Source organism: Lepidochelys kempii, chromosome 1 (assembly GCF_965140265.1).
Source record: "Lepidochelys kempii isolate rLepKem1 chromosome 1, rLepKem1.hap2, whole genome shotgun sequence".
Classification (NCBI taxonomy): domain Eukaryota; kingdom Metazoa; phylum Chordata; order Testudines; family Cheloniidae; genus Lepidochelys; species Lepidochelys kempii.
In genome coordinates, this window is record NC_133256.1 from 238870649 (window position 1) to 238893714 (window position 23066).

Genomic DNA, 23066 nt, shown 5'->3' on the forward strand with positions numbered 1-23066 from the left:
AGGAGGCTGCTCCTCCCTTTGCAGCCAGGGCCCATAAGCTAGCAGGGTGCAGCGAGTCGGCTCCGAGGCGAGCTGCTAACGCTGTTCCACGCGGCACTGCCTTGCGTCGGGGGGGGAGTCCCAGCACAGGTACGGGGGTGACGGAAAGGAGGCGGGAGCCCAAAAGGGGGGGATACAGAAAAGGGAAACCTCTAAACTACGCTGAGGCACTCGCATAGAGTCAGGGGGGACTGAAAATCCCTCCGCTTTCAAATGCGGTTAGATTAAAAAACAAGAGTGCAAGGCAATTGGAGAGACCAGGTGGGTGAGACAGAACCTCACCCGTCCTGTCTCGCCAGCACTCTGGGACCTCTAGGGCTGTCTCACGCCGCAGACTCTCACCCAGTGGTATGGGAAGGGGACAGGGTGCCTGCCATCTGTGGGGGAAAGAGGAATCCTTCTGTCTGGCAAGCTTTCTTTTTTTTTTTTTTTTTTTTTTTTTTTTAAAAGGTGGCTGCTCCAAGAAGGTTAGGGGTTGAAAAGTGGCCTGCTCCAGGAAGATGGATTACTGGGAGGAGGGTGTTGTCAAAGGGGTCTGTGATAAATTTCCCTGACGTTTTAGATTGGAAAAGGTGCTTCCTAGAGAAGGCGTGATTCCTGTGCGGCAATTCTGCTCCTCTGAGGATATCCTTTCACAACCTTCTCCTCCATCCACAGTTTGAGGGTAGGGTAGGGGTAGGGACGTCTCCATCCAGTGATATTTGTCTGCATTCTTTAAACTGTCTTCTGCTTTTGAGACTTGCTTTCTCAATCAGCATTGTTTGGTGGTTGGTTTAATTTTTTTATCTGAGAGAAGTGACAGATAAGTGAAAAAATTGATCTTTCACTTACCTCATCTGCCCTCTGCCTGCTAATCCATCCCCTCACTGGATTTGCTCTAACAAGACTGCAAGTCTTCCAACAACAAATTCTGTCAAAGAAGCGGTTGCTGTAGACATTTCAATCAATAAGAACGGCCATACAGGGTCTGACCAATGGTCCATCTAGCCCACTATCCTGTCTTATGACCATGGCCAGATGCTTCAGAGGGACTGAACAGAACAGGACAGTTTTGAAGATCCATCCCATTGTCCATTCCCAGCTTCTGCAGCTGGAATTTAGGGACACCCGGAGCATGGGGTTGCGTCCCTGACCATCTTGGCTAATAGCCATTGGTGGACCTTGTGACCGGATCACCAGGGTGCAGCCTGGGACTGTGGGACCACTGGACTCCCTTATCTCTCTCCAGCATGGGCTGTCTTATAGTGCTTTGCTAGTGACCAGCAGCAAGCCCCTCCAGGCACTGTTATCACTCAGCGCAGCTGCGTGTGGAGCCCCACACCCAGCTTTCTTGCATGAATGCTCCCAGAGCCACTCATGAATCACACAGAGAGGCACCAGAGCCAAATCCCCCCCCCCCCCAGTTCCCAGCACTGTACCTCAGGAATATACCATCTTGCACTGCTCAAGACAAGCAATGCAGATTTATTAATTGGTTCACCACTTCATCAATGGAAAGTGGATATACACCAGCCTTTGCAAAATCTGAGCAGATTTGCCACACACTTCATACAAACTCACTTATAAAGATAAACAGTAAAACAAATTTACTGACTACAAAAAGAGATTTTTAAGTGATATTAAATGATAGGCAAAAAGTCAGTTTTTTTTTACCGAAAAAAAAAAATGAAATATAAGCACACAGACTAAACTCTCAACCCTATTAGAGTGGGCAACATCTAGATTAAGCAGTTTTTCTCACCCCACTGGATATTGCAGTCCTTAATATACAGATTTGTCCCTTAAATCTGGGCCAGTCTCCTCTGTTGGAGTCTTTAGTCTTCTTCGTGTCTTTGTTGCTTTCACTGTAGGGAGGTGAAGGAGAAAAGGCCCTGCATATAGCCACTGTGTCTGTTTTATAACCTCAGTCCCATGTGCTTGGGGAACACAAGTCTAGGCATGTTGGGGGGCATTGTTGAGGCTACCTCTACACTAGAAACTTCAAAGTGCTGCCGCGGGAGTGCGCCCACAGCAGTGCTTTGAAGTGTGAGTGTGGTCATGCGTGAGTGCTAAGAGAGAGCTCTCCCAGTGCTCCTGGTAATCCACCTCCATGAGAGAAATAGCTCGGAGCGCTGGGAGTATGACTCCCAGTGCTCAGAACCTGTCCACACTAGCACTTTAAAGTGCTCAAACTTGCTGCACTCAATGGGGTGATTTTTCACACCCCTGAGCCAGCAAGTTAGACAAGCTCTGAGTCTCCAGGTGAGGCTGATCAATTCCCCTGGTGTGGCCTCATGCAGATGATCCATTGCATTGTAGCTCCCTTGCTGAACAATGGTTGTTGACGGGTTGATTGATACCCCATCCAGGTGTTGGTTACTTTCCTTGCTGTTGCCTCTGCAGAGCTAATATCTGGCTGATTCCCCAGTTTACAGCATGTTTTAATGACAGCCGTACAACACAAGTCTCATAACTTCATATGCATTAATGATACACATATATGGGTAGAGAAATGACTTTCAGCAAATCATAACCTTTCCCCTGTTACCTTACAAGGCATGCTTTATATGTAAGATCGCGATTATATGAAAATTAGGAATATGGGGGTTACAGGACATTCTCCCAAGGTATAGAATGTCACAGACCTATCCTCCACATTAGGGAAATGATTAGGCTTTCTACCAAGGTCTGAAAGGACCCATAAATTGAGTGGGGGGGTTAAATTCTGTAAAAGATCTCTTTCCTTTCCCCCGCCCCCAGCTAGTTCAATCCTTTAATAAGTACCTCAGTGGGCTAGTCCTAGAGCTACTGTTTCAGTGCTGGGAGGTACTGAATTAACAGTCCTGTACTATCTTGAAGTAGGAACTCATTAGATGAGGTGTTATGACGTACTGTCTTTTACTGCCCTTTCAAAAAGAAACTTTTGCAAGGATTGTGATAGCCCGTGTAACTTTAGTGCCCTCGTAGCCAAGATGGAGTCTGCTCTGCAAGCAGCTCTGGCCAAGAGAAAGTGGGCACAGGAATGCACCTGTTCCAAAGCCCCCAGAGTGAACACACACACGCACCGGAAAAGTACAATGGATATAAGAAAGGGAAATATTTATTTATGGAGGGATGAGAGGAGAAAAACAAGGGGAAATATAGGGGGAGCAGTAAAACAGGGTTACATTCAACACAAGGCCCCACAGGCCCAATGGTAGCCCAGTCTGAAAGGGCAGATACTGAGCAGGACTCCTGAGCAAAGTTCCAGTCCAGTGGTGAGTTTTGGGTGCTTGTGGTCATCTTCGGCACCAGTGAACTTTCCCCATCAAACCCCTCCGGGGCCCTCTTCTGCTGCTCTCTGCAAAGCCACACAGAGCGACCACCTCCCAACTTAACTAGCTAGCAGCCTCCCTCCTTATTCCCAATGCAGAGTCACAAGCCCCAGTACTCACAGCCCCATGCAGCTCTGGGCAGCAGTGATACTGGGTCGAGCTCCAGCCTGTCCTTCTCAGGCAATTCCTCCCTGGCACGGTGCTCGTCCTGGCATGTCCCGGTCGGCCGCTCTGTCCCTCCCAGTCTACAGGCAGGTTCTCCGCTGCTTCACTTTGTGATGGCCTGTGGGCTGCAGCCTTTCTCTCTTTGGAGCTCCAGAGCCACGCATCCTGGAGTTTTCCTCCTTTCTCTCACTGCTCCCCCTCCCACCCTCAAGAAAAAGATTTAAAGGGGCCATTCTCTCTAAACCCCAAAGGGGTTACACTCGTTTACAAAGTGAAATCATTCCCAATTAGTTGTTACAGTTTAGCAATACATTTTGCAATGTAGTATCCATATAAGTATGTTTTAGAATGAGAGAGCGCTATGGCTGTATCCTAATAGTACTCACAGGCAGTACAGAATGTTTAAGTGATGATGTCCTAATAGTATGGAAATTGTGGAAGTTTTAGGATTAGAATCTTTTTGCAAGATCTGTATTGAAAATGCCTTCCATTTCAAGGCAATTCTCTTTCCAGTGTCATGATTATTAAAATATCTACTTAGGTGTGAGATTATAGACCACAGGAGTCAGGCAGCTGCTAACTCTAGTGGAAGTAAGAAGACCTCCAGACAAGGAAATGCATCTTTATTTTTCTTTATCCTCCACTGCTCACCTCAGTCTCTGAATCTGTCAGTGAGGACAGAATGTGTAGAACCAGAGCAACTAAAATGACCCTAGATAATTTAGAAAGCATTTGAAGCAGACAAGCCATCAAGCAGTCTTTTGTGAGAACTCAAAGGTTAATTCACACCATCTAGTTCAAGTTCAGCTATAGAAACCCACTTGGAAACTGGCAGGATGTGCTTGTGATATACCAGGGTACAATCCAAACTGATGAGCAGCTGTGTCACACCTACCTTGCAACTTTGGGTGCCTTACAATGCTTTGCTGAAGGAGTTTCTCCCTGGGCTACTCAGAAACAGACTTCCAGCACGCAAGTCAAACTCTGAGTGTCTGTCTGTAACTGCAGCCTGCCAGTCGCACTTGGGTTACACTCCGGCTCTCACCAGCCTTGGTTATACTGAAGGGTAACCTCAACACAACCGCAGTCCCTGATTTTCCCCCAGAACTGTATGTTCTGTACTTCCCAGCCCCCTCCTAGACAGTACAAAATAATTTAAGTCTGTTATTCCTTGAAGGGACTAATATGCATTTTATTATCTCAAATAGTTATTCAGACACTTCAATTGAAACACACTGGATTAGATAAAATAAATTTATTAACTACAAAGAGAGATTTTATGTGAGTACAAGAAATGAGCCACAAAAATCAGAAATGGTTACAAGAAAAATAAATATAAGATGTTTACTAATACTTAACAAACTATATCAGATGCAAGCAAAGTCTCTCACTACATGTTTTCAGCAGTCCTACTGATCAAACCCTCTGTGTCAGGAATCCCTCTCCCGGAGTCCAACAAATGATTCCTTTGTGCTTCAGGTGCAGTGAACGTGATAGGCGGGGAGGGGGTGCCTCAGGGTGTTTCCCTCCTTTTTATAGTTTCAGTTCCTCTCTTGAAAAACATTTCTTGCTGGGCACTACGAGACAAAGAGTCTATGTGGAAGGATGGTTTCTTTGTTTCCTTCCCTGCCTGATGACTTTGTTTACTTCTTAAACGCAAATTAAGCAGCACACACATTCCTTTGTTTAGGACAGACTTATTTGCCAGCTTCTGTTTGGACAGGTCAGTGGGGTTTGGAACGTGTGTTAATAACACCATATAGGAGAATCTTATAACTTCACATACAATGTTGCCACATATATGTTACCAAGACAATACTGATCCGCAAATTATAAGTTTTCAAATGAGACCTCACAAGGCATACTTTGTACAAAGATTATTACAATAGTGTGTAGGGTAAGGTATGGAGACAGGAGTGTAATCTGTCACAGTGCCATAGCAGCTACATAACACTATATGTTGATGCAACAGCTGAATGAGAGCGTCAAGCTGCCTGGAAATGCAGTTGAGGAGTCAGATTACTTTTTTTGCTTGTTTTGTACTTCAGTGGGAAATAGTCTTTTAAATTGCTCATATTAGACATGTGGAGAAAAAAATACTTGATGTATATGTTAATCATGAATAATGGGCAAGGCTGTTTTCCTATATTAGGAAATATCTTTGTTATGTACTATAGGTAGAAGAAAAAATGCTCTAGTAGTGGATTAGGCACAGTACATACCTACGAAACAGGAGACATAGATTTTATTCCTAGAAAAGATTTCCTCTGTGACATTGGCCAAGTAATTTCGGCCTAAATTTTCGAAAGCTAGTATATATGTAAATCCTCATATCAGTATTTAAGTGAAGACATAAGAAAGATGGAAGTATTTATGGGGTTTTGAAAGGGATTGACGAGTTCTCCACTGCCACCATCACTTTTGCTGCCTCCACTGTAGAGAGCCAGCTGCTAGGCAACTGCATTCCTTCTGACAGAGTTGTATAGAATTCTTCTCCTGTTACAGGATTCTGTTAGCAGGGATGCAGTTGCCTAGCTGCCAAGTCCCTTCAGTGGAAGCAGCAGCAGTGGTAATGGAGAACTTCCTGGAGCTTCAGAGGGACAGCAGATGGGCACAGGTTTCAGCAATGGCTCCTCCAGGTGTGAGCAGAAGGCCATGCCTTTTGAGCCACAGGTGACAGCTCCTGTCTCTTCCTGGGGCTGCAAATTAGGGCTAGAACTGTGCTGGAGTTCTGTACCAAGCAGTGGTTTAGATCCAGTGCTATAAGGTTCCTGTCTCCTATTAGCTTCTATAGGATTTTTCCGTAGGGATGTTCTGCCTGAGAGAAGGGAGAACAGCTGCAGGAGCTGCCCTTTCAGTTTCTTGAGAGGAACAGCTACCCCACAGGCTGCTCATACTGAGGGAAACCAAACACACCCCACCAGAGAAAGCCCAACTAAGGAGTCCGGGAAAGTCCAGAGGTTGTACTTGCACCCAACCCAGTGGATCATCTGAGAAAGGTAGAACAAGGTTAATTGGTAGCTAAATTGAAGGTAGCATACATGATCCCAGGGAGATAACCCCCCAGGCCCTTGCCAGAAGTGGAGCCCAGCTGAGGGAACTATAGCTGAGTCAGGGAAGCCCACTCAGTGATCTCAAGCACTTGTTACTGGCCAGTCAGAAACAGGCTCCTCCTAGATTAGATGGACTGTTGGTCTGATATGGAATGGTAGTTCCTATATTCTGTTGTATGGCTTATCTGTTCTGGGATTTTTTTTCTCTCTCTCTCTCTCTATTTCTGTAAAATGTTATTTTGTCACTTTTTTAGAAATGACTTATAAGTGCAGCAATTACTCAGGCCATGTCTACACTTACTGGGGATCGTCGCTGCTGTGATAGATGCAGTTGGGGTCGATTTAACAGGTGAAGAGCGCTCTCCAGTACTCCACCGGAACAAGAGGAGTAAGGCAAATCGACAGGAGAGCATCTCCCCATTGACGCAGCATGGTGTGGACACCACAGTAAGTCAACGTAAGTTACGTCAACTCCAGCTACGTTATTCATGTACCTGGAGTAGCATAACTTAGGTCGACTTACCCCGGTAGTGTAGACTAGGCCTCAAAATTGGTAAACTTGGTGTTGTACCTTTGTTTTTCAAGCTGTTCTCTATAGCCTGGAGCTATATTCCACTATGCTAATATGCTAGAATCCTTCTTGTGCTGTCTACTACTCCCCTCTGGACCTACCTCCACTTCTACTTATAAATATGAGAACTTATGTGACTAGCTTTCTATGTAATTTGGCACATTTTTATTTGTTTTAACTCTTGCCCCTCCTTTCTCTTCTATGACTAGTTCAGTCAGGGTTTGCCTCATTCAGGGACAGATTCTGATACCTTTACATTGAAAAGTATCTTAATCCACTAGTAGTCCTGTTGAAATCATTAGTTCTTCTTGCAGAGTAAGGTACTACTCTATGTCTACATCTATGCTGCACACTTCTTTCGGCGGCACGTAGAGTATGTAGTTGGGTAGCCCTCCTAACATGGGGAGGGGGGAAGGTTACTTTTTATAATGACTCAACCACTCCCAGTCTCTATTCAAGCAGTCTCTATCTCCAGCAGCTCTCCAACACCACTTTCTACAAGCCATTACCCTCTGATCCCACTGAGGGTTACCAAAAGAAACTACACCATCGCCTCAAGAAACTCCCTGAAAAAGCACAAGATCAAATCCACACAGACACACCCCTGGAACCCCGACCTGGGATATTCTATCTACTACCCAAGATCCATAAACCTGGAAATCCTGGGCGCCCCATCATCTCAGGCATTGGCACCCTGACAGCAGGATTATCTGGCTATGTAGACTCCCTCCTCAGGCCCTACGCTACCAGCACTCCCAGCTACCTTCGAGACACCACTGACTTCCTGAGGAAACTACAATCCATCGGTGATCTTCCTGAAAACACCATCCTGGCCACTATGGATGTAGAAGCCCTCTACACCAACATTCCACACAAAGATGGACTACAAGCCGTCAGGAACACTATCCCTGATAATGTCACGGCTAACCTGGTGGCTGAACTTTGTGACTTTGTCCTCACCTATAACTATTTCACATTTGGGGACAATGTATACCTTCAAATCAGTGGCACTGCTATGGGTACCCGCATGGCCCCACAGTATGCCAACATTTTTATGGCTGATTTAGAACAATGCTTCCTCAGCTCCCCTAACGCCCCTACTCTACTTGCGCTATATTGATGACATCTTCATCATCTGGACCCATGGAAAAGAAGCCCTTGAGGAATTCCACCATGATTTCAAGAGTTTCCATCCCATCATCAACCTCAGCCTGGACCAGTCCACACAAGAGATCCACTTCCTGGACACTACAGTGCTAATAAACAATGGTCACATAAACACCACCCTATACCGGAAACCTCCTGACCGCTATTCCTACCTACATGCCTCCAGCTTTCATCCAGACCACACCACACGATCCATTGTCCTCTACGATGCAACCGCATTTGCTCCAACCCCTCAGACAGAGACAAACACCTACGAGATCTCTATCAAGCATTCTTACAACTACAATACCCACCTGCTGAAGTGAAGAAACAGATTGACAGAGCCAGAAGAGTACCCAGAAGTCACCTACTACAGGACAGGCCTAACAAAGAAAATAACAGAACGCCACTAGCCGTCTCCTTCAGCCCCCAACTAAAACCCCTCCAACACATTATCAAAGATCTACAACCTCTCCTGAAGGACGATCCATCACTCTCTCAAATCTTGGGAGACAGGCCAGTCCTTGCCTACAGACAGCCCCCCAACCTGAAGCAAATACTCACCAACAACCACATACCACACAACAGAACCACTAACCCAGGAACCTATCCTTGCAACAAAGCCCGTTGCCAACTGTGCCCACATATCTATTCAGGGGACACCATCACAGAGCCTAATAACATCAGCCACACTATCAGAGGCTCGTTCACCTGCACATCCACCAATGTGATATATGCCATCATGTGCCAGCAATGCCCCTTTGCCATGTACATTGGTCAAATTGGACAGTCTCTACATAAAAGAATAAATGGACACAAATCAGATGTCAAGAATTATAGCATTCATAAACCAGTCGGAGAACACTTCAATCTCTCTCATCATGCGATTACAGACATGAAAGTTGCGATATTACAACAGAAAAACTTCAGAAACAGACTCCAACGAGAGACTGCTGAATTGGAATTAATTTGCAAATTGGATACAATTAACTTAGGCTTGAATAGAGACTGGGAGTGGTTGAGTCATTATAAAAAGTAACCTATTTCCCCTTGTTTATTCCCCCCCCGTTCCTCAGACATTATTGTTAAACCCTGGATTTGTGCTGGAAATGGCCCACCTTGATTATCATACACATTGTAAGGAGAATTATCACTTTAGATAAGCTATTACCAGCAGGAGAGTGGGGTGGGGGGAAAGAAAACTTTTTGTAGTGATAAACACCCATTTTTGCATGGTCTGTGTGTATAAAAACATCCTCACTGTATTTTCCACTTTATGCATCCGATGAAGTGAGCTGTAGCTCACGAAAGCTTATGCTCAAATAAATTGGTTAGTCTCTAAGGTGCCACAAGTACTCCTTTTCTTTTTGCGAATACAGACTAACACGGCTGTTACTCTGAAACCTGCCATAGTGTAGACATAAAGCCTGGCTTAGGTGAGCAGAGTACAGACACGCCTGAAAGGTGTGTGTATGTACCCGAGTACATGCCCTACATTGCTCTCTACTCACCCAAGCTGTGCCTCCATGTCTACAGTGCTAGACAAAGGTATGCAAAGGAGGTTTCCTTGGCAGGAATTACTGGCACTGCCTGGCATATTGTGAATCAGATAAATTGTGATCTGTATGCACCACTGTAAAGTATCTTTAGGTGTACACTTAATGCCTGTGTTGCAAACCCACTTTCAGATATAACCATCCTCCACAAGATCAAGGATGCCACAAACAGAACAGAGGACTTCTAGATGCAGCAAGGATCTCACTTGGAGAGAAGGAGCTCTTCATGTGGAGCAAGGACCATGGGCAGACCAGAGATGGTGGGAAAAGTTTTACATCAGCCAGGAAATGTTCTCTTTTCAGCAATTTCACATAAACATGAAGGGGGAAAAAAATCCCCTTTTGTCTGCTGCAGTTTTATTAGAGATTTTTGTACCCAGCAACAACTGATTCTTGCTTTCACAAGGAAGTACAAACTTTTACTAAAAATATGCGCAAAGTTTCCTATTGCTGTAACATTTCTAAGGAAATTCCACACATATATCAGAAATGGATGTTTCACAGGACAAAAGAACAGACATGTCCCATTTGAATCCCTCAGGTGGAGATTGATGAGACAGCATGTCCCACAGAGCAAAGGAGGACTCAGTTATCCACTTACATTATTCCCTGATATCCCCAGGAGCAAAAGGTAGAGGTAGGTCAAATGTGAGGTCTATGCTATTTTCCCGTGGCCCTATGAAGGCTTGTAAAACTGGAATTAGATGCTCAGTTATGGTGACTTTAGCTTGTATGCAGAGGGTTAAATTGCTAATTACATTTGGGATTGGAAAAGAAAATTCTCTCAAGGTGGACTGGCAGAGAATCTAATGCTTGTCACACTCCCTTGTATTGAGTGAGGATCATGCATAATTAGGATTAGGTGGTCATACTAAACATGTTAGCTTTCTTGTGTTTCAAGGGCCCTTCTGATCTTCATTCTCTATATATTACACACATGGAGAAGGTACCAGACAGGAATGCAGACACATGCAGTAAAGAGACACAGAGACAATTCAATGCTATTGAATAACAACGTGTATTTTAAAATTCCTCCCCATCATTTTCTTCTTCAAATGAGTCAGTTCCCACTTCCTCATAGTCCTTCTCCAGTGCAGCCAAGTCCTCTCGGGCCTCTGCAAACTCCCCTTCCTCCATGCCTTCACCAACATACCAGTGCACAAATGCCCTCTTGGCATACATCAGATCAAACTTGTGGTCCAGCCTGGCCCAGGCCTCAGCGATGGCTGTGGTGTTGCTTAGCATGCAGACGGCACGTTGCACTTGGGCCAGGTCTCCCCCAGGAACTACAGTAGGAGGCTGATAATTGATGCCAACCTGGAAATAAGATTAAAGATGGAGGAGAAAGAGATAAGAGAGATCAAGAGAGACAACAAAAATAAAATAAATGGGTTGAGAAGACACGGGATGGGGATCTCAACCACAGTATTGAAATTACCCTAATGGAAAATGTCATCCATGTCGCCTTTTTCTGGACTAACCCATTCTCAGCTATAGCACATGAGAACAAGGGAGAGCAACCAAAAATGGAGACTGGACCCCAAATGAAGGCGTTCAACCAAATCTCATTAAAATCATCCGTGTTGTTTTTTCTCCCTTTTTAATGCAAACCAGCATCTTACTTGCTTTTCTTAACTGCTGCTGCTTACTGAGCCCATAGCTATTCCACATGAACTAATACAGTAAGTATTTTCCATCTACAGATCTTCAAGTTTAGAGCCCATTAATACGTATGAGAAAAATAGATTTTTTTTTTTATTATTGCTGTTGTCAGCATTGCTCTGGAAACTAGGTCTGTCCATGCTGCTGTCTAGCCAGCAGGGAGAGTATAAACACTTGTGTGATGACTGGTGAAACTGGAGTTTCTCAAAAAAAAAATCTGGTAAATGAAATATGAGTACTATCTATCTCTGAGTTTTTGCTTTTAATTAAACATTTATAGTCTCCCCATCTGGACTTTTTCCAGACTGCCAGCTATGTGACTGCTTAAGAGGCTGTGTAAGTAGGATATGTAAATAGGACATGTGTAAACAGGCCATGTCCATTCTCCAAAGGACTAACTGAAGATTATATACACACACTTCTAACTATTCCCTTTTCTTAGAAATGGAAAATGAACAAGAATTGAAATCACAATTTGGGTTGGACTACTTGGCAATGTCCCTTAACATACAGTACCAGTGTGTCTTTGTCCCTCTCACCTTGAAGCCTGTTGGACACCAGTCCACAAACTGGATAGTTCTCTTGGTCTTGATGGCAGCAATAGCTACGTTGACATCTTTGGGGACCACGTCACCACGGTACAGCATGCAGCAGGCCATGTATTTTCCATGACGTGGATCACACTTCACCATCTGGTTGTTGGGTTCAAAGCAGGAACTGGTGATTTCTGCCACTGACAGCTGTTCGTGGTAGGCTCTCTCGGAGGAGATAATGGGTGCATATGTCATCAGGGGGAAGTGGATGCGAGGGTAGGGCACCAGGTTGGTCTGAAACTCTGTCAGATCCACATTGAGGGCACCATCGAAGCGCAGAGAGGCAGTGATTGATGAGACTATCTGGCTGATGAGACGGTTAAGGTTGGTGTAAGTGGGGCGCTCAATGTCCAAGTTGCGACGGCAGATGTCATAGATGGCCTCGTTGTCCACCATGAAGGCGCAATCTGAATGCTCCAGGGTGGTATGGGTGGTCAGGATGGAGTTGTACGGCTCCACTACGGCAGTGGAGACTTGAGGGGCTGGGTAGATGGCAAACTCCAGTTTGGACTTCTTGCCATAATCCAGGGAGAGGCGTTCCATCAACAAGGAGGTGAAGCCAGAGCCAGTGCCCCCACCAAAGCTGTGGAAAATCAGGAATCCCTGTAGCCCAGAACAGGCATCAGTCTAAAAAGCCAAACAGAGAACAAAAGGAATCAGTCTAAATCTCTGAGACTTCCATGAGTGCATCCTGAGATTGATGCTGGGACGTGTGTATCCAAAACACAGCACAGAGATCAGACCAGGTCTTCCTGGGAAAAGACTTGTTAACGCTCTCTCCTATGCTGTCCTTCAGCAGCCCAATCAATGAAATATAAATCAGACTCTGTCTATGGAGTTTATCTTGGTGAAATTCATACCTCTAGAATCTAGGTTTACTAAAACAGAAAGTGAACAGATATTTAACTAACTCCTCTCGCACCAAGATATATCAGTCTTGGGTTACTATTACCACAATAAAGTTAAAGGTTTTAATCCCAAGAACCACCTTTCAAGAGCATCTGTCTGACTGAGAGACCAACAGACCCTTTTCTCACTTGGACCAACAATGGAATCCCCATGGATCTGACGGTCTCAGCTCTGAACAAAGTACACTATCGGAAGCAAAAGGAGCTATCTGTTCCCCTTCTTTCACAACAACCTCAAGTCCTATTTCAAAAGTACTGGCACTTACCAGCTTACGGATACGATCAAGCACCAGATCAATGCTTTCTTTACCAATGGTGTAGTGACCACGAGCATAGTTATTAGCTGCATCCTCCTTTCCAGTGATCAGCTGTTCTGGATGGAAAAGCTGCCGGTAAGCACCGGCCCGCACTTCATCTGTCCAAGAAAGAGAAACTATAAGAGGCCTGGAATGGACACACTCCAGTGTAGATGAGTTCTGTTGAACACTCAGAGGGTTGCTAACTGGCTGTGTTGTATGATGTGAGGCAAGGAAGACCTGAGGGTTAGAAACAAACTTGAGTCTTCTTCTGTTTCAGGACACTGGTAGAAAGAGTAAGTCTGGCTTGACATAAGTAACTTGGCTCATTTCTTAATGGGCATAAGTGGGAAGGTGAATGGAAGGTTAAGTTGTAAATAGGGGCTTGACAAACAGTTTGCTGGAGTCAGGATGTCTCTGCTTGCCAAGAGAAGCAACAACACCGTGATGCTAGGGACTATGGACAAGATAAACTTGGAAAGTAAAGATCAGGTTCCAGGTGAACAGCACAAGGACCGAGCATGCTCTACAGGTTTTGGTTCCTGCAGAGTAACCAATCCAATTCAAAACTGTGTGATTTCATGTATAGCAAATGAAATGTAATATGTAAAGGAAGAGGTGATCTGCATCAGTGGCTTTCAGCCTTTCCAGACTAGCATACCCCTTTCAGGAGTCTGATTTGTCTCGTTACCCCCAAGTTTCACCTCACTTAAAAATTACTTGCTTACAAAATCAGACGTAAAATACAAAAGTGTCAGAGCACACTTACTGAAAAATGCTTATTTTCTCATTTTTACCATATAATTATAAAATAAATTAATTGGAGTATAAATATTGTACTTACATTTCAATGTATAGTGTATATAGAGCAGTATAACAAGTCTGTCTGTATGAAATTTTCGCTAGCGCTTTATGTAGCCTGTTGTAAAACTAGGCAAATATTTAGAAGGGTTAACTTATGCCCTAGAAGACCTTTGTGTACCCCATAGGCATACCCCTGGTTGAGAACCATTGGCCTGTGTGACTTTGGATGTATGGTAGGCCCTAAACTCACCCCCCGATGCTTAAGTCTGATCAACTCAGCATAGCTTTGCTGTATTGCCAAATAAAGGAGCCTGAGTAATGAAATCCAGAGTCAAACATGGAAGTTGTACCCAGCCAGGGAAGAAATCACCTGTCTGTTCTGAGGACAAGCCATCAGAAAAGAGGGAGATTTGCAGGAGTAAAATGATGGTTTCCCCCCTAAAAATGGGTGGGAAATTCTGAGGAAACCCACCCCTTCATTCTCCTGTCTTGGATCTGAGTAGGAGGAAAGCAACACCTAGACAGCAATGGAAAATATCATAAACAAAATCAGAGACTTAGACACTCTTTTACGAAGAGCAGATGCAAAACTAAGCAGATAGCTATTTAAGCATGGCACCTTATTGATCCAGGATGTTGAAAGATAGCAGCATCATTATCAAAGTTTAGTCTAGCTGAAGTTTCTACCCTAACTATCCTGTAGGTGTCTTCTCCCTACTGAGATAATGGAGTCATGAATAGAATCTGAGTACTTGTGGCACCTTGGAGACTAACAGGTTTCAGAGTAGCAGCCGTGTTAGTCTGTATTCGCAAAAAGAAAAGGAGTACTTGTGGCACCTTAGAGACTAACCAATATATTTGAGCATAAGCTTTTTGAGCATATGCTCAAATAAACTGGTTAGTCTCTAAGGTGCCACAAGTACTCCTTTTCTTAGTGACCAATTTATCTGAGCATAAGCTTTCGTGAGCTACAGCTCACTTCATCGGATGAAGTGAGCTGTAGCTCACGAAAGCTTATGCTCAGATAAATTGGTTAGTCTCTAAGGTGCCACAAGTACTCCTTTTCTTTTTGTGAATACAGACTAACACGGCTGTTACTCTGAAACCTGTCATGAATAGAATCTGACACTAAAAGTCTTAGGTTGACTAATTTTATCCCATCCTAGTGGTTAGACCAAGATACAAAGATGGAGTTGTTCCCGTGATACACTGGGGACTAGAGAAACACAACACTGACACACAAAAGGCGCTTCTCCATTTTCCAATGTTAATTCTATACCGACCTACTACAGTCGGTTCCAAGTCCACCATGACAGCACGTGGCACATGCTTTTCTGTGGCTGTTTCACTGAAAAATGTATTAAAGGAGTCATCGTTGTTGACTTCGTTGGGCTGATTCTTGAAGGTGCCATCTGGCTGAATGCCATGCTCCAGACAGAAGAGTTCCCAGCATGCATTGCCAATCTGAACTCCAGCCTGGCCAACATGAATGGAGATGCACTCACGCTGTAGAGAGAGGGAGGAAAGGTCAGGAGAACCAAAGAACATCATTTCTTCTCCTCCTTCTTAACAGTTATTAGTGCCTGGTACATTGTTATTCAGATCTCTGAAATCAACCTCCACCTGAGTTGGTTTGTATCCCTAACACCATATATACAACAAGAAGCAGCGTATGCAAGGGCCCATAGAACTGCGTCTTAGCCACTGTTCTCTGTCTGCAGTAAAAGTTGCAAATGTTGATTGCAAATACGAAGATGAAAGTGTTTTGCCACAGAGCTATGCAAGGAAATAAACAGCAAAGCACAAAGAAAACTGGAAATGTGCAGGCATGCACTTATGCCTGTGCACACCAGATACCTGCCCTCATGTACATGTATACACATACAAACGTAAAAATACATGCATGTACACCACGTGCTATCTTGCTCCTATCCAGACTATGATAAATTCCAGCTGAGGAGCATGTGCTAGATCCATTTATTTTTATTCCTAGCTGCAACCTGACACAGCAGTGTGGCATTTTCCAGCCATATGTAACTCAAGAGGAGTGCAGTGTCTTCTGATCCCTTAACCCTCTTATGGCAGGCTGGGCTGGAGACTGAGAAGAACTGACATCAAGAAAAGAGTTGTGACTCTCCAAATGTGAAACAAATGTTCCTGAGCATTCCTAGATACCCATGGATTTATACCCTGCATGTTTAGATATGGCTCATCAATTGGCATCATCACATCATATTGAGAACATGTGCTTAAATATTTAATTATGAACATAGTTATTACAATAGCAGACAGACACTTTAATTAGAGAACAGTAAAACAAAAAATAAAATAGTGATTACATGCTAAACAAAACAAATATTTCTTGCCCAGTAGTCTGCACAGGAGTACATATTTCAAAGGTCCATCTGGGAAAGCACTGCTATTGGATAGAATTAAGGCTACATTTTAGTCACAAATATTTTTAGTAGAAGTCATGGACAGGTCACAGGCAGTAAACAAAAATTCATGGCCTGTGACCAATCTATGACTTGTACTATATACCCCTGACTAAATCTTGCAGGGGGGGAACAGCCTGGGGTGTGCCACTGGTGCTTTTGTGGGGGCTGGTCCGGGACCTCCATGGGTGCTGGAGGGAGGGGTTTGCCAGGACTGGCAGGCTCCCTACCCGGCTCCTTGCTGCTCCCCCGAAGCAGCAACATATCCCTCCCTCAGCTCCTACCTCCTCACGCTGCTCCCACCCCATAAGTGCCAGCTTTGCGGCTCCCATTGGCCGGGAACCGTGGCCAATGGGAGCTGCGGGGGGCAGTGCCTGCAGGCAGAGGTAGCACATGGAGCTAGGAGCTGAGGGGTGGACATGTCGCTGCTTTTGGGGGGCCTCCTAAGGTAAACACTGCCCAAAGCCCTCACCCCCTCTTGCGCCCCAGCCCTGAGCCACCTCCCACACTCACCCAAATCCCTGCTGCCGCTGCTGGGGGGGCAGGAGGGCGGTGGCCCACTGAGACTGCCCCAGCAGCGGGCGGTGCGGCTGGCCCAGGGCTGTCTGAGTTGCACAGGTGGCCCCCAGCCAGCTGCACCAGCTGCTGCAGAAGTCACGGAGGTTCTAGAAAGTCACGGAATCCGTGACCTCTGTGACAAACTCACAGCCTTAGATATAATATGTGCAAACACAAGTTCATGTAGCAAACACTTCTGAGCCAGTCTCAATTGCCATGACATGGGGTAAGGTGGGAGGCAGTCTTTCTAATAAAAGGAAGCAGTTCTAGATCATTCAGGGCTGTTAAGTGCAGTTCTGTTCTGAAATAACTTTGGAAACATAACATTATATGACTCCGTCTTTGTTGTCTCACTGATTCCGGTCAAATTTGTTCAGTTTACAAGTCAAAAGATATTTTTACTAACAGAATACTTAAATACTTAATTACTAAATATTTCTCCAGTGACATCTGTGAAGCAGTCTTCACAAGCTGAGATCTCTGTTACATCTGTGAAACCCAACTGAAGATTTTTTTCAGAAGAGAACTGCATTTCAGAAGTCATCACGATCACCCTCAGTTGAACCCAGAAGTGCAAAGGAAGACTGAAAAGTGACTCCCAAAATTGCATTGTGAGAATACATGATTAATGTCCCTCAGTGGTCTCCATATCAAATTTGTTCAGTATACGTATAAGAGATGCCACCCCCAAGCCATAAACTCACCCACACGTCTGACAATCTTTCACAAGTGCCATCATATGTAATAGATTCCCCAGGCCAAATTCTGCTGTCAGGAGCACCTTACAGCCATGTTATCTTCCATGGAGTTGCACGAGTGTTTCTGAGGGTTTTATTTGAAGATGATGGGGTTGGACAGACATTGGGGTAGTTGAAGGTATAATCTGGGGATATTTAGGTGTCACTGGAGGTGTATTTTGACCTGGAGAATTTTAATTACTGGTGATATTGCACCGTAAAGAAAGACCCTAGCTTGTCTGTCGGATCCCAGTGAGAGTTTACAGGGCTGTGAGTTAGAAAAACAGTTTTCCTTGTAAACTGAGCAATTATGTTGTTGAATCAAAAGAGACAAAAAGCATGCTGAGCCCTTAATATGGTTATTACAGAGCAACTTGCAGACCAGAACCACATTTAAAAGCCTGTCCAGCATAACCCTCTGGAACCTTTCTGAGACAAAGCAGCAAACCCACCACAGAGCCACTCTTCTCAAGAAGCTACAGGTGAGTCAACCTTCTAAACCTTTCCATTTCTTCACAGACTCACACACCTGGGAGATTGCTCCGAGAGACTTAGTAGTTTCATGGCTTAATTTATGACTGATAGAGACCACAGATCTGCTCCCTTCCCCACTATTCAGAGTTTTCAGTCCCTCTGATTTGAAATCCTGTCCATTTTCCTTTGAATATCTCAGCTCCTTGTCTCAGCCAGCCTGCTCTGATGACTTCCCGGTGTCAGAGGTGATCTGCACCAATCCCAGTTCTACCTCAGACCAGCTACAGTTTAGAAATGTTCTAACATGCAAGGACAAAAATGTCAATAAAAACAGGAGATTTGAAACCAGGGTTTTTGAAAGTAAACTGCTTTAAAATAGGTCAGTATAGCTTGAACAATGAAGAGCATAGTACTTCCTCAGAGTCCCTAGCATTGTAAACTGATCCCAATAGGATATTTAAATCCTGACCCTGTTCTCAACTAATATTTCAAATCTGTTCTCTAAGAGTCTGGGGCTCACATTTGCTCTTACTAACTGTGGATCTGATACAAAGCCCAAGTCAGTGGAAAGACTCTTATTGACTTCAGTAGGTTTTGGATCTGGCCTTCTATCCACACTGTTCTTTGATAAAAATCAGACCCTGTCATGTTTGCAGTCATGTGGAGAACAATCTGGTGTAGGTCTTAACTGTACTGAGGTAGATTTAAATCCTCTAGCTGTATCTGTACTGTTATTTCTGAGATGTACTTGCTGCAGCAAGCCCAACTGTAAGATTAGGTCCACCTAAGTAGATGAGGCGCCTGCACGTGTGTGTATCCATGTGTGGTGGGAGTGGTCTCCAGAGCATAGCTCTGTACCAGTGGAGAATAATAAAATTCTCAGGACCAAAATAAAACCATCTTCCAGATGTAGATTGGTATGCAAGATGAGGTGGGATTTGCAGGTGAATTTATAAGAAGCCCTGAGAGATTTTAATGAATTTTCAAGAAACTCCCAATGATTAAATGCCTTGTTTATTTCCCATTTAAAAAGGAACATTCAAACACCTACAAGTCTAGAGGGATGAAAATCGTAGTTGGGTGGGGGGGTCTAAGTTAATTAAAAACACGCACAAAAATAAGCATTTTGTTAAGTATTTTTCTAAAATGATTTCTTTTGAGTTTAGAGGACTCTACAAATGATATGCAACTAACAAATCTCATACTGTTCAATATGAGAACCACTCTATGCTACTAAAAAAAAAGACATAGGATCATACGCAGAAGCCACTGAATAGTTAAGAGGTACAGAAGCAAATTAAAATCTTCATTGTACTTCCACTGATTTAACTGGAGTTCCACTGAAGCTGAATTTGCCTCAGTCTGTTTTTCCCAGTCTGTATCTGACGCATTCTGAACCTCACATGCTCCCCCTTTACTTAGTGAGGTCAGTGTTCTGTGACACAAACCATTGATGATCACCAGAGGTCTGATGCCATAACTGGAGCTGTGGTGTTGAAGTTGCCTTGGACCCACGGTGACGTGGGAATGCTCACATATTTTAAGACTGTAGAGTCCAAATGCCAGCTCTATGGACTAATCAGGTGTAAATTTCTGTATTTTTAGTCTGGTTGTATTGCCTTTGTGATGGATTGTGGAAAAAGTAGTGTTTGTGTCCATATACACAGAAGATGAATGAAGCCAACATTTTATTTGTTATGGTCATTTTCATGTTATCTGGATTTCCTAGTCTTTTTGTCTTCCTAGTCTGCCAGCATGGCTTTTTGTAAGGAAAAGGGATTGAATAGGAAGGGTTCATCCATCCTCAGATTTCCTCTTCTTCTACTTGCCCTTCTACAGCAGAGGGAGGTGCACCATATTAGGGCAAGTTCCAAGGCTTAAGGGTTTCAATCTGCCTCTTAAGGGATGGAGCAGAATAAAATGTCCAGATGTAGCACTCACCCAGCAGTAAAAAGGGTGCCATATTGCAAGGGTGGGGCCAGGATCACCCTGCCCATCCAGTGTAGCACAAGGAAGTCCTGACCAAGTCCGTCTCTGGTCTCACCCCCACTCTCCCCACCTCGAATCCAGACACTGAAGCAGAAAGCAATCTGAATTCTCCGCCCCTCATCAAGCTTCACAATAGGGCAGATCTCCCTGACTCTTCCCACCCCCAGAATCCTCCCGTTCCCTTGATGAGTGTGGAGTTCCCACAGTCCCCTCCTTACCATGCTGTCGCCAGTGGTGTTTGCTTCCCGTCTCAGTCAGCGGTAACAGCCTTTGATACTGCTCTCTCTGCTGTTTTATCACTCTGAGCTGATAGGCAGGAAGGGCCTGGGCCATGCACCAAACACCTGCTACTATCCTTCAGTGTCACAGTGCAGGGCAGGGAGTAGGTCACAATCCTCCCACCTCTGCGCTATTACATCACCAGCTCCTTACTAACACATACACACACAAAATCCATCCCTACGCCTGGTAACCATATTCTTTCACTACAAATCCCTACATATACACTACATCTGAGTGTACACAGAATCAGCCCATATTCCACACACAAACACACTCTAATAATTCAAACCCTACACCACAGTATTCAATTACAATCCAAATTCAATATTCCCTCACAAATAACCGCTACATGCATATGACAATCATTCCTACCCTCCAGTGCCTGAGAACAAAAAAGTGTGAGAGAACAAATGAATGGGAAAGAGAGGGACAGAAAAATAGAGCAAGAAAGAGAGAGAGAGAGAATACATACATTTACCATTTTTTAAGAGTGCTATACCACAGAGTGGTCTTAGCTGTCGCCCAGTCCTTTCTATGGCTTCCCTTCTGTCCTTTCTCCCATCTGCCTCTCCTCTCATGTTCTGATTTACTTTTACTGCTTCTCTCTGGATATGCAGGCAGCTGGAACATCAGCAGTGCCGTGCAACATGAGGGCCACAGTCCAACTGATCTGCCCAAACAGAGAGAGAGAGAAATCACTTCTCATTGCAGTGTTTATAGCAAAGGAGTGGCTGGATGGGCAGATATACAAAGATACTTGTCTTGCTTCCAGTTACTGCTTTACTGTCTGCTGTTTCTATTCCAGGCTGAGCATAGGAAAGAGGACACCTGTCAGTGTCAGAGCTCAGGTTACAAGCAGTACAACACAGTTAACTCCTTAGGATCGGAAGACTCTACATTCCCTCCTTTCTTTAGAACCATACCGTTTACATTTAACATGACATTTAAACAATAACCATTTAAATACATAATTCCTAAACTTTAGGTTAAGAGTATACTACCTTCACCCAATACTGGTTAGTAAATTATTGAGCCTGTGTTGGCACCCAGCATCTAACTATATCTTCCTTCAATTCCACTCATATTTTTTTTAGATATTTGAGGGGATTTCATATCTGTTTTGATCAATTTCCTTTTGTTTCTGGTACATACAGTCTACATTTTGGAACTCTACGTAAGTGTCCAAGTCTCCTTCCCCTGGTTTGACTATGGAGAGTTATATCTTTGGTTCAATAAATGTTTTTACAAAGGAAGAATTCCATATGAGATTTTCTTTCTATCAGTTTTTCTAAAGCTACTTGATTCCCATGTTTTTCCAGCAAACAATAAGGCTTTAGTGCAATGGCTGAAGAATAGTTAGTTCTGGTGTTCTTGTTCCAATGCAGCTCGGTTGGTCTCAAGAATTCTAGATCTAACTTGCTGTGGCGCTGACAGCTAGCCAGCTAAGGTCACACCCTCAAGGAAGTGTTAAATGTACCAAGTCACTTGTTAGAACAGAACAAAAGGGGATGTTATCACATTACCTGTACTTGGCATGTGCCCAGTAATTACAATTGCTTTAAATGCATGAAAGCTAGTGAAATGATAATGTTTTTGTCTTCGCCTATTTCCTGTGATTGCTATCTTTGTTCTTACTTAACCTTAATATGTGTTGGGATAAGAGTTTACTTGATGTCACATTGTTCAGGAAAACTAATTGTCTGGATGTCTGTAACTAAATGTGTTATAGAATCATAGGACTGGAAGGGACCTTGAGAGGTCATCTAGTCCAGTCCCCTGCACTCATGGCAGGATTAAGTATTATCTCTAGACCATCCCTGCAGGTGTTTGTCCTACCTGCTCTTAAAAATCCCCAATGATGGAGATTCCACAACCTCCCTAGGCAATTTATTCCAGTGCTTAACCACTCTGACAGGAAGTTTTTCCTGATGTCCAACCTAAACCTCCCTTGCTGCAATTTAAGCCCATTGCTTCTTGTCCTATCCTGAGAGGTTAAGAAGAACAATTTTTCTCCTCTCTTTGTAACAACCTTTTATGTACATGAAAACTGTTATCATGTCTCCTCTTCTCCAGACTAAACAAACCCAGTTTTTTCAGTCTTCCCTCATACGTTATGTTTTCTAGACCTTTAATATTTTTGTTGCTGTTAGACTCATAGACTATCAGAGTTGGATGGGACCTCAGGAGATCATCTAGTCCAACCCCCTGCTCAAAGCAGGCACAATCCCCAAATTTTTTTGCCCCAGATCCCTAAATGGCCCCCTCAAGGATTGAACTCACAACCCTGGGTTTAGCCGGTCAATGCTCAAACCACTGAGCTATCCCTCCAATTTGTCCACATCTTTTCTGAAATGTGGCACCCAGAACTTGACACAATACTCCAGTTGAGGCCTAATCAGCGCAGAGTAGAGCAGAAGAATTACTCCTCATGTCTTGTTTACAACACTCCTGCTAATACATCCCAGAATTATGTTTGCTTTTTTTGCAACAGCATTACACTGTTGA

The 23066-nt window shown here is 44.1% G+C and overlaps 1 protein-coding gene and 1 long non-coding RNA gene across 3 annotated transcripts; one reads left to right on the forward strand and one right to left on the reverse strand.

The window, feature by feature from the left end:
- The first annotated feature begins 26 nt into the window (after nt 1-26).
- Nucleotides 27-17780, forward strand: LOC140901220 (uncharacterized). The gene is made up of 4 exons (XR_012155792.1): nt 27-129; nt 6805-7007; nt 9956-10460; nt 17524-17780. It is a non-coding gene; the product is annotated as an uncharacterized lncRNA (long non-coding RNA).
- LOC140901214 (tubulin alpha-8 chain) lies at nt 10823-21161 on the reverse strand. 2 transcript variants are annotated; one of them, XM_073319639.1, is made up of 5 exons: nt 21034-21161; nt 15370-15592; nt 13253-13401; nt 12025-12705; nt 10823-11140 (listed from the first exon to the last, which is right to left on the reverse strand). In XM_073319639.1, the coding sequence occupies exons 1-5, from the start codon at nt 21040-21042 to the stop codon at nt 10847-10849; spliced, it is 1356 nt and encodes a 451-aa protein (XP_073175740.1). In that variant the 5' UTR covers nt 21043-21161; the 3' UTR covers nt 10823-10846. The 2 variants fall into 2 exon arrangements, with proteins under 2 accessions (XP_073175740.1, XP_073175750.1); XM_073319649.1 differs by lacking the exon at nt 21034-21161 and adding an exon at nt 20498-20570.
- Nucleotides 21162-23066: the final 1905 nt, after the last annotated feature.

Excerpts from the sequence above, each read along its gene's own strand:
- LOC140901214 (XM_073319639.1), bottom strand. Across the intron at positions 13,402-15,369 it reads CTTGGAACCGACTGTAGTAG|ATGAAGTGCGGGCCGGTGCT; the intron begins GTCGGTATAGAA and ends TTTCTTGGACAG. Across the intron at positions 12,706-13,252 it reads TTGATCGTATCCGTAAGCTG|ACTGATGCCTGTTCTGGGCT; the intron begins GTAAGTGCCAGT and ends TTGGCTTTTTAG.